The following is a 13719-nucleotide window of genomic DNA, read 5'->3' as shown; positions in this document are numbered from 1 at the left end:
TGAAGTGTAAATGCTTGCCGCTTTAATAAAAAATGGAGTTTTCTTTTTCAAATCTCTCATCCTATTAAATTTCACCCGTTGTGTGAAGACAAAACGAGGTGGGTAGACTGAAGACCTGGTATTAATTAAATTTGTAAGGTAGATTGAATCAGAGGCTAAAATAGAAAGTTAATTAGAAAAAAGTTAGCATAGCAATGAGAAGTGAAGTGGATGGGTGGGACGGTGGGGGAGGGGATGGGATTAGAGATGTCACGGAAAATAATGTTGGGTGAGGGATGAAGCAATATGAGCTCGTGTAGGAACAATGAAGTTACAGAGTGGATCGAGCGACAAGTTAGCAAAAAAGCAGCCATTAGGATGGCCTGGAGATAAGAGTTAAAAGTCCTGTGTGAAAGTGTGGGCTAAGGTAGCAAAGATGTCCATAAGAGTGAAGAAAGAACGATGTGCTTAGATTTGGCAGTGGGTTTGGTGATCAGGAGACTGAATGGAATAAGATACACTAGGAAACTTGGTGGTCAACGACAACTCCTCTACCAAATATTACTCATTCATGTCTGATCGTGAACAAGTAGCCGGTATAAAATTAAACGGTACTTGTTTCCTAGCAGCGCGCCCAGATTTATTACGTACGCAAACGTTGTCAAATCGCATTGCATTACTCATTATAGTAGCATGCGATGCGATTTTCCCGCCCCCTGTCAGATCCTCTCAGAAATCACTCTGAGGTGATATTCTGTCTTGAGAAGAAGCATACCTCAGAGCTGGTGGTGATTAATTGTGATTTTTGAGATACGTATTGCGATTATCGAGATGGCTTCATCCATGAATATCTTCATACTGCCTCAGACGGAGGAGATTGCGGTTTTTCAAGGGCACCAGCTGCTTCCGGTGGCGCAGAATTGCGCAAATGGCCACGTGATGCGCCTTTCTGTCAAGGAATCCATGTGGCGCTTGGAGGGCGTACAACACTGAGCAACTTGAACTTGCTGGGTATCAGCATGCCCAAGTGAATATAGTTAACTTTATAGTCACGTCCAAAATGTGGAGCGAATGTGGGACGCGTGCAAACGGCGCAATAAGCGCCACAAAGGTACAGCACGCCACATGCTCAATTCCTATCTCCAGGAGTCCATGTGGAGAAAAACATTGGGTGGGGATAGCCCATTTTACAGAATCCTGGGAGCACTTACCCCCCTCCCTAAGGCTGATTAAGTGTTTGTTAAATAATGATGTTTTTACTGTGATTCTTTGTTATTAATGTTTTACTGTTTTTAATTGATTAATTGTTGCTGTTATCTTGATCGTTCTGCTTTTTCATATATTTAAGTAAATTAATTATTAGTTAATGCATGTCGTCATTACTGTGTCAGCTGTATGATGTTGCAGGTGTGAATGTGTTCCTAAAACACCAGCACTATCCACGCCACCCCGAAGCGTGGCGAGCGCACGCTTATGGGTGGCGTTGACACTGGAGTTGACGCTAAACAATGCCATAGGTGCTTTCAATTGTAAGCACCCATCACCTATCATACTATGCACACATCACATATAATACTATGCACACATCACGTCATTACTTCTTATAGTAAGCACCCATCACATCTCATTGTATGGGTGCTTCTACTATGAAATATCAGATCGCATCGCATTGCATCTGGTGCCCTGTGATTCAATGCGATATTTGATTGTATAAGCACTCCTGTGCATTTCATATGGACATCGCTTTGCATCGCATAGCACTATACACGCTGCGCGATGCGATTTCACTACGGACAATAGCCCAGTATGCTAAATGTGTACTGGGCACCCTGCTAGGAAACAAGTACCAATTAAACATTTAATTTTTTTGAAAAGCCAAACTACCTTAGTTACATAAAATAATATTAAAATAATATCTAAACAAGGGACCAATGACTCAAATAAAAATAATACCCTGCTTACCTGTTGTAAACTTAGAATGAGTGTCTTCGCACACTGGATTTTGTCAATCTGTCGGGTTTTACTCATAGTTTCTTTGATGATATCCCCATAGTCGTTGTAATACTGAAAATGGAATGATCAGATAATGAAAAAAACTAATAATAAAGTTATGGGCTTCTAAAAGCTCACGTGACACTATAAGCAATGTTAAGTGTATGGCTCAATTTAAATACTATATACTTGCTACATGCATCTGGTATTGAAGTTTAGGTAACTGCGTAGTGCATGTCTTCAAGTACATTTGCCAAAACTAACGTAAGTACCAACTCATTGTGAACATACCCTCATATACTGTTTGAAGATGTCTGCAGCAGTATTCATTTCAACCACATTATATACTATGAGCTTGCAGAAAGCTGCAAGTAAGTTTCTTCTTTTGTGCAATGCTTCAATTTTGCTGGCTTCATCATCTTGTTGACCATCTTAAAAAAAATTCAATGTTACTTCAAAAGTTATCTAAATATAGGGAAAATATTTGTGTTTCCAAAGATGGTTTTTTACATGATTTACAATGTATAAAAACATTTGAAATTATGTATAGCAGAAACTATGTCTCCAATCATATATATTATTTCTAGAAGGTAATTTTTGGTCACTATCCCTTTTTCTACCTTCATACTTAACCAAAATCATTACATGAGGTATGATTTTAAAGAATAAGTTCTCCGCAGCTGACCAATTGTTAATTAAGAAATGCACATTGTATTGTTTGTTTACAAATCAAAGTTAAAACTTTACTTTTGATCCATTCGCAGGAAAACATTTCACACGGGTCATGATCTACCATCCACGGTCCTCAAGGCACACCAACAGTGCAGGTTTTGTAGATATCCAGGCTTGAGCACAGGTGACTTAATTAGTATCTGAGGGATTCTGATTAAACCATCTGTGCTGAAGCCTGGATATCACTAAAACCTGCACTGTTGGTGTGCCTTGAGGACCGTGGTTGGGAATGCCTGCACTAGGGCACCGAGCCCGAAGTACGGCGAGAATGTACATTTTAGTTTTTATGTTGACTGTCGACATAAGGGTAAAAAAATATATTTAGCAAAAATAACAAAAAAAAAAAAACATGTCGACCTAATGTGCATGTCAACCTAATGTGCATGTCAACCTAATGTGCATGTCTAACAACTAGTTGGTGACCAACTGATCCAGAATAGAAAATAACCGTAATGCATTGCTGCAGAGCCAAATCGCTCTTCGTGGTGCCACCAGACTCTCACATTTTTGTTTGCAGCCCCATAGAGCTCAGTGCTAGGTCGGGTTGTGGTGCCATTTCAAGGACACCTTGTTCTGCTCCCGTGAAATTAAATTAACCACTGAATGTTTACCTGAACTGTTGTTATCATCATCCTGGTCAATGAAGACATGATCCAAAATAAAGCTTAACAGTTCTGACTGCAACGAGGAATCTGGGGAATACACAAGTGGCTCCAATAGATCACGTCCCCCAACTACAATCTGGTGGCTGAAGATCATTAGCACATCACAGAGAATAGTGAATGCCTAGAAAAAGAAAAAAATATTGCAACAAAAAAGAAGTCATAATGTGCAATATTAAGCATAGTAATATAACGTTGACTACAGAATTCATCATTATCATCAAGAAACCAAAAAAAAGTACCATCTGCAGTGCAAGTAACAGAAACTAATAGTGTAAATACAAATATTTCTAAACATTTATGCTGCTTTCAGACCGCAAAACCTGCTTTAGACCAGGTATTTAAAAGTTTTTTTTAAAACGGGTCAGAGGAAGTTTACCCCCTTTCACACCGCATCTAAATACCTGGTATTGGTTTGCGGTGTGAAACCGATCGTGAAAACGGCTCCTGCTCACCTGTGGCCGGTCCAGGCTCCAGGGGGGTCCTCCCGCAAAGCTGATTAATTTATTGGGGGGGACAGGACTTGTGCGCGGTCCTGCACTGGCCAACGGAGGAGAGGAGTGCACTATAGTGAGAAGGAGTGAGTGACACACAGCGAGTGCACGGCGGCAGCAGTGACAGCGGTCCCGACATCCTGACCACGCCACTACCCAGCCCGTCATGGCAACCATCCACAACAATGCTGGGCAGCCGTGCGCCCCCCCCCAATAAATTAATCAGTTTTGCAGGTAGTTTTGTGTCCAGCGTCTTGCCCCAAACCCCCCCCCCCCTCCCCACAGTGGGAGCAGGATTGAATTTGAGCCTGGGAGCAGGACAGGAGCCGCAGGACTGGAGCAGCAACACTCACCACAGGACAGGCAGCACTCAGTCTCTGTCCGGCAATACAGCCAGACGCTGGAGGTATGGACACGACGGGGGGATTCTACCTGGGCAGCGCAGCACATCTTAGGGGCTCCCTACAGTGTATGTTATATCAGTGGCGGGGTCCCTGCAGTGTATGGAAACTAGTAGCTGCAAGATCAGAGACTACTTGCTGCTCCCTGCTGAATGCTGCGGGCAGCAGCCTACCTCTGCTCTCACTGTCCACCCCCACTGACAGCAGTTTTGAGCTAAAAGGCGGCAGCAACAGGACACCGCCTCTCCTCCCCAGCGGGAAGCCGGTAAGCTGAGACAACAGCTGTTTCCCGCCAGCCACAACGGGCAGCTGTCTCTCCTCCCACCCCCGCCGACAGCAGCTTGGAGGGATGCTGCTGCTTCTCCTCCTCAGCAGGCAGCAGAGATCAAGGCTCTAGTGAACCTAATCTGAACCCAAGCAAGCCACCTTGCGTTGGTTTCATGCAAATAGGTTCAACAATGTCCGAATGTATAAACAGACAAATAACAGATGACAAATACAGTATATAAAAGATTATGGCTCTGGGGACCCTGCTCCTCCCACTATATAACACTCGATACGATCTCCACGCCGGCGTACGTAGGCAAATTAGGCGCCCTGATAATACACAAGTACCATCACTGTCTAAGTACACACCATCAAATGGGAAAGTAAAATAATGTTTTCCTACAACAATCAAGTGGAAATTAAAACGGGAGAACTAGGGTATAAATTGTGGGTGCCAAGTGTCCCACAATGGATTTTAGAGAAAAAAATATAACACGTAAAAAAAACAAAATAATACAATTCTGATTTATCCTTTTGGGAGACACTGGCAATATGTGAGGGTACACTCATGTTGCTGTGCACAAAACCTGCCATCCAAAATGTATACCTAAGTACATTAAAGGGGGGTAAACACTAGATTATACCATTAACATAATGCACGATAACAACAACAACCATCCTGAATGATAATTATAATATGGTTAGCAATGTGCTCTGTTGTCTATACAGGCAGACAACGTTCATCGCTGACAGCATCGGCAATATGCATTTACCAATGCTGGCCCTCTGGCCGGCCCCCATACTCTGATGCGTACCCAGCTTACAACACTTTATAGCCATATAAACATATCACACCTTCACATCATCAGGAGCTCTGCACTATACAATATCTGCTATTAGCTGACCAAGCCTCAAACTACACAGAGTAGTCCCTTATCTTAATTGCACAGCATCTTCAGTCACTACGTATTGCTGTACAGACCAATTCCATAAAATAATAATAAAATAAAACACGTTTTAGAATGTGCTATAGGATGAACGGTACTAAAGAGCCCTGCACTCCTAAGGCACTTAAGTAAAATGTATTAAGAAACATGCATGAGGAAGAAAAATTAGGTATATGGTCACTATATCGACAGGGACATTAGGTCGACGTAGACATTAGGTCGACAAGGGGATTTCCACTTTTTTTGGAGCCAACAGGCGGTATTTCATGCCCTACTTGGGAGAATAAAATAGTATGCCGAGCGCATCGAAGAACCGTGCCCAAAGCATGGCGAGTGCAGCGAGCCATGCGAGGGTATGCAGTGCACTTTTTTAGTGTCCATATCGACTGTCGACATTCGGGACAAAAAAATTTAAAACCCCATGTTGATCGTTTGACTCTTGACCTTCCCATTTCATTATATTGCTTGTGTTCACCTAATGCTTGTAGACCTGCCTATCCAATTATCCATACCCAAAAATTAATACTCTTTTCTATTTTTTGAAGAGCATGAGCTCCTGATTGAGCTGCTACATGCTATGATATTAATGTTCCTAAACTGGACAACCAAGAAATTGAAGAAAGTCAAAAAATTTAAGGCAGGTGTGGAAAAGATGCTATAAAGTAAGTTACCAACCTGTTCTTTTACAGCAGTGTGCACATTGGTAAGGTAGTGCTGACATATTTGGCAAAACACCCTCATTTGTCTCTTTAATGTTATCAATTCTTCCTACAAATATAAGCAAATTTAATCAAAATTATTAGTGCATTGCTAATAAGCTACATATGGATGAAAAGATCTATAGTAAAGAAATACCTTAGTTGAGCCGCTCTCTGATATTTTGGCGAGTTGCCACAGAATAACATAATGGGTGCACTGTAAAGCATGGATAACAATCTGCAAAAAACATTAACAAACAGGATATTAATTCAATACACAAATATAGTGTTCTCCCCAACATTATTTCTATGGGCAGTCAGCACGGCAAGGTGCACCCTGCAGCCCGGCATTCCCCTGGCAGCCTGGCCAGGCAGAGCGGAGGTATCAGTGGAGCAATTTCTCCGGACTGCCAAACTCTTGTAAGAGCAGCCACCCGGAAGCCATGCTCTAACCGTGTCCATGCAGCCAGGCTGAACATGCGGCGGCATGAGCACCAGCCGCAAGGGACAGACAGAACCTCCAATATTGCTGCTGTGCTACGCTCACTGTAGCCGGGGCTCCCTCCCTCCGACGCGTCTCCCATCTCATCATGGTCGGGACTTGCTCTTTCCAGCGCAATGGGGGGGGGGGGGGGTAATTAACCATGCAAACCGTTGCAACGACCTGTGGTAATGTAATGGGCATTATGGCGTGTGGTTTAATATGTAATAGGTATTACGGCGCGGCATAATGTGCAATGGGCATTACAGTGCATTTCATAACGTACAATGGGCATTACAGCATGTAATGGGTGTGTGACATGTAGTGGGCATTACAGTGTCAATTATTGGAATGCGACCCAACGGTGCGCAATGTCTGGATTTTTAGTATGTGTTTCGTAGTGTGGATTCCCACCATGGCTCTAACTGTACGGAGTTCTCCCGTACTTGCGTGGGTTTCCTACGGGTACTCCTGTTTCCTCCCACAATCCAAAAATATACTGGTAGGTTAATTGGCACCCAACAAAATTAATCCTATAATGTCTGTGTGTGCATGTGGTAGGGAATATAGATTGTAAGCTCCACTGGGGCAGGGACTGATGTGAATGTTCAACTATACTCTGTAAAGCGCTGCGGAATATGTATGCGCTGCATAAGAAACAGTTAATAAATAAATAGTGTGGGATGAGAGACTTTTTTAAACTGAAATGAGTGTCAATATGCGGTGCTAAATACTCCCCTCTGACAGTGCCTCACTTTTTTTTATTGCGAAGACCCCACCCAGCTGGAAAAAAAATCTGCGGAGAACACTGGACATAGAGAACCTATAGAGTAGTGAAACACTAACCTGCTCTGGCATGTCTCCATTTTCAATACCAGTTTTCAATAGCTTATAATTGCTGCTGAATAAATCCCACCTTGAGAGATCATGTGCACTAAAAAACATACAACAGTATCTCTTAGTACTTTACATTTATTATGTTAAATGAATTAAAGCAGCGGTTCTCAAACTGTGGGTCCTGACCGTCTCAGCATGGGGTCGCGACTCCATGTTGCTGACCATCAGGATGATGACTTCTCTAACCTCAGTCATTGATTCAAAGGGTGATGTTCTATGGTCTGCGATTAGCGTTTTTTTGCGTTAATTAGACCACAAAATGGCGATATCGCATTTTCCCATTAAATCGTTAATTTAATGGGATGCGCTAAGGGATTGAAATCGCATATTATGTGCGTTAAGGTATGCTGAGTAAAAGTGCGAGATTAATTCTCATTTTTATCGCATCCAGATGTTTTCCAATACAAAAGTATAGAAGTCGCTTATTTAATGCAATGCGCATTTGCACATCGCATTTTTTAGGTGCCTAATTAATCGCACTTATTTCAGACCATGGTCTGTTTGGCGAATTAGCAAGAACCCTGCACAGATCGCAATGTTCTGTGCAGGGTTCTGCTGTAAAAAAATAAAAGAAAGGGTTAAAATAAAAAATAAAAAAACGAGCGCGGGGTCCCCCGCCCGAGCATAACCAGCCCCGGGCTCACTGAGCCGGTGCTGGTGACATAAAATCAGGGTCCCCGACAAATAGGGGTCCCCTTGATTTCATGAAACCAGCACCAGGCTCAAGGTCCGGCGCTGGTTCCCAAAATACGGGGGACAAAATGACTAGGGGTCCCCCGTATTTTAAGAACCAGCACCGGACACAACCAGCCAGCAGGGTAATGCCACAGCCGGGGGAAACTTATTATATAAGCTCCGGCGGCCAAAGCATTAACCCCCTGGCTGGTCAGCATGGGCAGGGGTCCTGGGAAAGTGGGGGACCCCCCCCAATGAAGGGGTCCCCCCCCTACAGGACTTACCAGCCCATGCTGATAGTCCGGGGCTGTCCCCGATGCCCCTGGGCGGTGGGCATCGGGCTGATGGCTTGTGTAAAAAAAGTAAAACTATTGTTTTATACTGGCGAACTATGAGTCCCAGCAAGCCTACCCCGCATGCTGGGACTTGGAGAACCACAAGTCCCAGCATGCGGGGCATTAAAGGGCCCGCTGGCACTTGTAGTTCAGCAATACAAAAAATAGTTAACAAAATCACACTGACACACTGGAAAATAAAAGTTTAATACACACAAAACACACACACACACACACACACACACACACACACTGATACTTACCTACCTTGAGCCCGTAGGTCGGTCCCTGGATCCTGGGTCCATCCTCCGGGGCTCCAGGGCAGAAGAGTCCGGTTCCGGAGCCTTGGTCCTGGTTCCGGGGCTCCTGGGCTGCAGAATCCGGGGTCCGAGGTAGTCCCCAGGGGTACCTAAGGAGGGAAATCCAACTCACCTGGTCCCCAGCGACGACCTCGGAATCCTCTCCGGTGACAGCGCTGCTCCCATCTGGTACCCGGCTCGCAGGACTTTGACAGGCGCAGAGATGTTTCCTCCTCTGCGTCTCTGCACAGAATGATTTCTTGGCCAATCAGGAGCCGAGAAAGTCGGCTCCTGATTGGACAGAAATCATTCTAACAAGAGACGCCGAGGAGGAAACATCTTTGCTCTAGATGCGCTGAGATGTTACTTCCTCGGCGTCTGTATTCAGAATGATTTCTGGCCAATCAGGAGCTGACTTTCTCTGCTCCTGATTGGCCAAGAAATCATTCTGTGCAGAGACGCCGAGGAGGAAACATCTCTGCGCCTGTCAAAGTCCTGCGAGCCGGGTACCAGATGGGAGCAGCGCTGTCACCGGAGAGGATTCCGAGGTCGTCGCCGGGGACCAGGTGAGTTGGATTTGCTTCCTTGGGTACCCCTGGGGACTACCTCGGATCCCGGACCCCGGATTCTGCAGCCCAGGAGCCCCGGAACCCCAGGACCAGCCCCGGAACCAGGACCAAGGCCCCGGAACCGGACTCTTCTGCCCTGGAGGACGGACCCAGGATCCAGGGACCGACCTACGGGCTCAAGGTAGGTAAGTATCAGTGTGTGTGTGTTTTGTGTGTATTAAACTTTTATTTTACAGTGTGTCAGTGTGTTTTTGTTAACTATTTTTTGTACTGCAGAACTACAAGTGCCAGCGGGCCCTTTAATGCCCCGCATGCTGGGACTTGTGGTTCTCCAAGTCCCAGCATGCGGGGTAGGCTTGCTGGGACTCATAGTTCGCCAGTATAAAACAATAGTTTTACTTCTTTTTTTTACACAAGCCATCAGCCCGATGCCCACCGCCCAGGGGCATCGGGGACAGCCCCGGACTATCAGCATGGGCTGGTAAGTCCTGGAGGGGGGGACCCCCTTCATTGGGGGGGGGGTCACCACTTCCCCAGGACCCCTGCCCATGCTGACCAGCCAGGGGGTTAATGCTTTGGCCGCGGGAGCTTATATAATAAGTTTCCCCCGGCTGTGGCATTACCCTGCTGGCTGGTTGTGTCCGGTGCTGGTTCTTTAAATACGGGGGACCCCTAGTCATTTTGTCCCCCATATTTTGGGAACCAGCGCCGGACCTTGAGCCTGGTGCTGGTTTCATGAAATCAAGGGGACCCCTATTTGTCGGGGACCCTGATTTTATGTCACCAGCACCGGCTCAGTGAGCCCGGGGCTGGTTATGCTCGGGCGGGGGACCCCGCGCTCGTTTTTTTTTTTTTTTTAACTTTGTGCTGTCCTGCAAACGTGCGATTTTCAGACATGAAAATCGCACATTTTCAGGACTAAATACAGCGCAACACTTCGCCGCAAATCGCCCCTCTTCGCACTTTTCAGCCTCCAATGCGCATTACATTAAATATGCGCATTTTGACTGAAAAGTGCGATTTGCAAAAAGGCAATTTGCGGCGATATGGCGCGCGAATAAAACATGCGCATTTAGCGCAAAGCATAGAATGTCACCCAAGGAGTCTGAAATATCTGTTGAATTGTCTGTTATTTTGGCCTCCTCACATCATTTTGTGCTCCCACAATGCTGCCATGCATGTGCTGTCTGCTGACTACACATGTGATGTGATGACCTTCTGCAGTACCTGGGGTCCTGTAATTATTTTTATTGTCTGATGGAATCCCAGAGCAAAATAGTTTGAAGACCCCTGAATTAAAGCCATTAAATTCAGATTTTATTTAATCTGTTGCGTAATCATAGTATCTTAGTACAAAGACTATATAAAAAAAGTTACCAAAATTCTAACTTAGTTAACCAGTTAAGCAAAAGCTCACATTATCTGCGATTGTAAATGATCAATTGCCCCATGGACTGTTCAAACCCAGGCCAGACTCTTTTGTGGAAACCATTAGTCTTCCCAGAATACAGAATCCTCTTTAAAAAAACAACATCCGGAGTAGTAATGATAAAGGTTACTGATTGTAAGAGAAACCCCATCACACATATGTAAAATGACCTAGCCATGACATTGTAGATGCCTATCCTTTAAAACTCACAAAAAATAAATCTGGCCTGATATGTATATCTGTCAAAACTATACACCAGAATTATCCATTAGTAATTTAGAGTAATATCTGGGGTTAAATATGGGTACTTGCAGGGGAGGCGGCGGCACTCGCAAATAAACATGAGCTAGGCAGGTTTACCATTGTTTCGTGGTCACAGATGCCACTTTATCAAGGTGCCAAGAACACCACTTTATATGGGAAAAACATGTTTGTACTGAAAACTGATAATCGTTAATGATAAAATCTCTATAGCCTTAAAGTATAGATTGTAAGATTGCAGCAGGGTCCTCCTACCTCCAAGTCTGTCTGTTATTACCCAGCTTGTTTTATCACTGTCTACTATTGTAAAGCGCAATGGAATCTGCTGCGCTATATAAGAAACTGTTAATAAATAAAGTCTTATGCGATAAAGTCTTCTCATTTTAGAAGAGCATATATAAAACAAACATCTTTGTAAAGAAATGTTCATACTTATGGAAAGCAGTTATTCTCTTTAGTGTCGAAAGGACTTGGTATGCATCATCCTCATCTGGTTCTTCTTCCTGGAAATGGGCATTAGAGGAAAGTCCAGTAAGACTAAACCGTATGAAATATTGCTTCTGTAAAAGTCTGTCATTTTGATGGGCACACAAAACTTCTTTCCATTATTTAAATGAGATGTTAATAGACAGTATTACAAACTGAAATGGTTAAGAAATGACAGATAAAAACAGTACTATAAAAAATCCCTACAAACCTCTTGCAGAAAGTCTTCAAGAAGGCGATTGAACTTATCTGCTAGTTCATCAATTAGCTGACTTTTTGCAATGTCCACTCTGTTAAATATTGTGAACTCCTCATTGCAGAGCGCATGATAGGTTTTAGAACATGCTTCCAATACATCAGTGTCCGTATGTTTTTCTACAATAGTCCTTATCTGACGTAGTAATGATTCCAAATGCTTAAATATGAAAAAAAAAAAAAAAAAAATCAGTGAAAAATCCAATTGTTTCTATTTAAATAATTCAAAATACAGGTATAACAAGCAGCACAATACATACATTCGTTATAATAATTGCCAACAATACACAAGTAAAAACATGCAGCAGTATTCAACAAAATTTTAGTGTAATAATTTGTCTCCTGTTTATTCCGTCACAGTTTTAAAAAAATGTGCAAATTAAAAAATAAATAAATAAATAAAAAAGGGTATAAAGTTTAAGGAACTTAGGGGGGTATGCAATCTCCGTCGAGCATCTCCCGTGGGGGAGATGCTCGACGGGCCCTATTCAATGCTGTCTTCCCCAACAGCATTGAACAGGGTTTCCTGGCAGAACGAGCCCGACATCTCTAGCTGTCGGGCTCGTTCTGCCGAGAACAGCCGGGAAGTGACGAGCTGCCGGCTGCATCTCGGCCGCAACTCGCGGCCACACCCCCTTTTCGTCCCGCTGCAGGCGGGACATTGAATCCCGCCTGCATGTTCTCGGTCGAGCTGACCGAGAACAGGACTGGGTCACGGCGGGCGAGCAAGCTCGTCTGCCGTGACCCGAAGATTGAATACCCCCCCCCCCATAGGCTCTGATTTTGATTGATCCGCTCCCCCGCATGATTGCACGGGGGATCCACACACAATGCATTGTGTGGACCAGAATCAGGCCCATAGTCTGATACGATCATCATTAATGAAAGAATTTGGTATGGCTATAGTTGATTGCACTAACTAATTAGCGGCAATGGAAAAATTATGTTAACTTGCTATACCCTGGATAACCTCATGTAATCCGAATGGTAGTTACTGATGTCAAATTTGCATTACAAGTGAAACAATTTGCATCACATGTGAAACTTTGAACACAAATATGAAATGGAAGTTACCAAATTTTGGAATGCAATACCTTTGTTCTCTTATTTAAAACTTAAAAGTTTGTAAGTGATCAACTGTGATGAAAAAGGCAATGCATGATTATAAGAGCAAAGAAAAAAAAAAAACACTAACTATTTTCTTCTTTTAAACTACTAAGTTACCTTTTCTAGCCTCCCAGTGGTGTAAATTTCCAAGTCAAAATATTGTGGCAACTGCAGAAGATTTGTCACCTTCTCTGCATCAACAGAATACTAAATAAAATAAAAAGATGTAAAATTAAAACAATAACAATGTAAGTACTACTTCACTGTTTGCAACAAATGCCACACACCAACTACCCAAAAAAGTATATCATACATTCTTTTTTATAATCCTAGATATTATTATTCTAATGAAAACTACACTTCAGTCATGTCCCCATTAGCTGCGGTTAATGCGTGAAATGTTTGACGCAATGGTCTGCACAGTTTGTATTATATAGTATCACTGTACAAAGACATAACTCACTCTGGTTGTCTAGTTAGTTGGCAAATGGGTGCCTGTAAGGCAGCCTACACTGGAGTACTGGCAACAGGAGATGCAGCACTGGTAAACTCACATTACTGCAGGAGCAAGTGTTAACCAGGAGAACCCAGGCAGCTGCAAGAATATTCACTGCATGATGATAAAAATAAGCAGAGCTGAACATCTTTCCTATAGTTCCAAATACATTTAAAAAAATATTGTACATGTATATGCAACACCTTCTGGAGACCCTAACACCCCTTTCACATAGCAACTAATTACTGGGTACAAAG

General features: G+C 43.5%; 1 protein-coding gene across 1 annotated transcript in view; it reads right to left on the bottom strand.

Moving 5' to 3' along the window:
• STAG2 (STAG2 cohesin complex component) overlaps nt 1-13719 on the bottom strand; it is a 115499-nt gene that overhangs the window by 24861 nt on the left and 76919 nt on the right. Inside the window, exons 19-27 of the mRNA XM_083159333.1 lie at nt 13084-13173; nt 11816-12019; nt 11551-11621; nt 7500-7587; nt 6330-6410; nt 6150-6242; nt 3315-3489; nt 2263-2402; nt 1942-2043 (exon numbers count right to left, since the gene is read on the bottom strand). Coding sequence (XP_083015459.1) covers nt 1942-2043; nt 2263-2402; nt 3315-3489; nt 6150-6242; nt 6330-6410; nt 7500-7587; nt 11551-11621; nt 11816-12019; nt 13084-13173 — 1044 coding nt within the window. The remainder of the gene's footprint in view (nt 1-1941; nt 2044-2262; nt 2403-3314; nt 3490-6149; nt 6243-6329; nt 6411-7499; nt 7588-11550; nt 11622-11815; nt 12020-13083; nt 13174-13719) is intronic.

Source organism: Crinia signifera, chromosome 9, assembly GCF_055691185.1.
Source record: "Crinia signifera chromosome 9, ASM5569118v1, whole genome shotgun sequence".
Classification (NCBI taxonomy): domain Eukaryota; kingdom Metazoa; phylum Chordata; class Amphibia; order Anura; family Myobatrachidae; genus Crinia; species Crinia signifera.
This window is presented reverse-complemented; position numbering and strand designations above follow the sequence as displayed.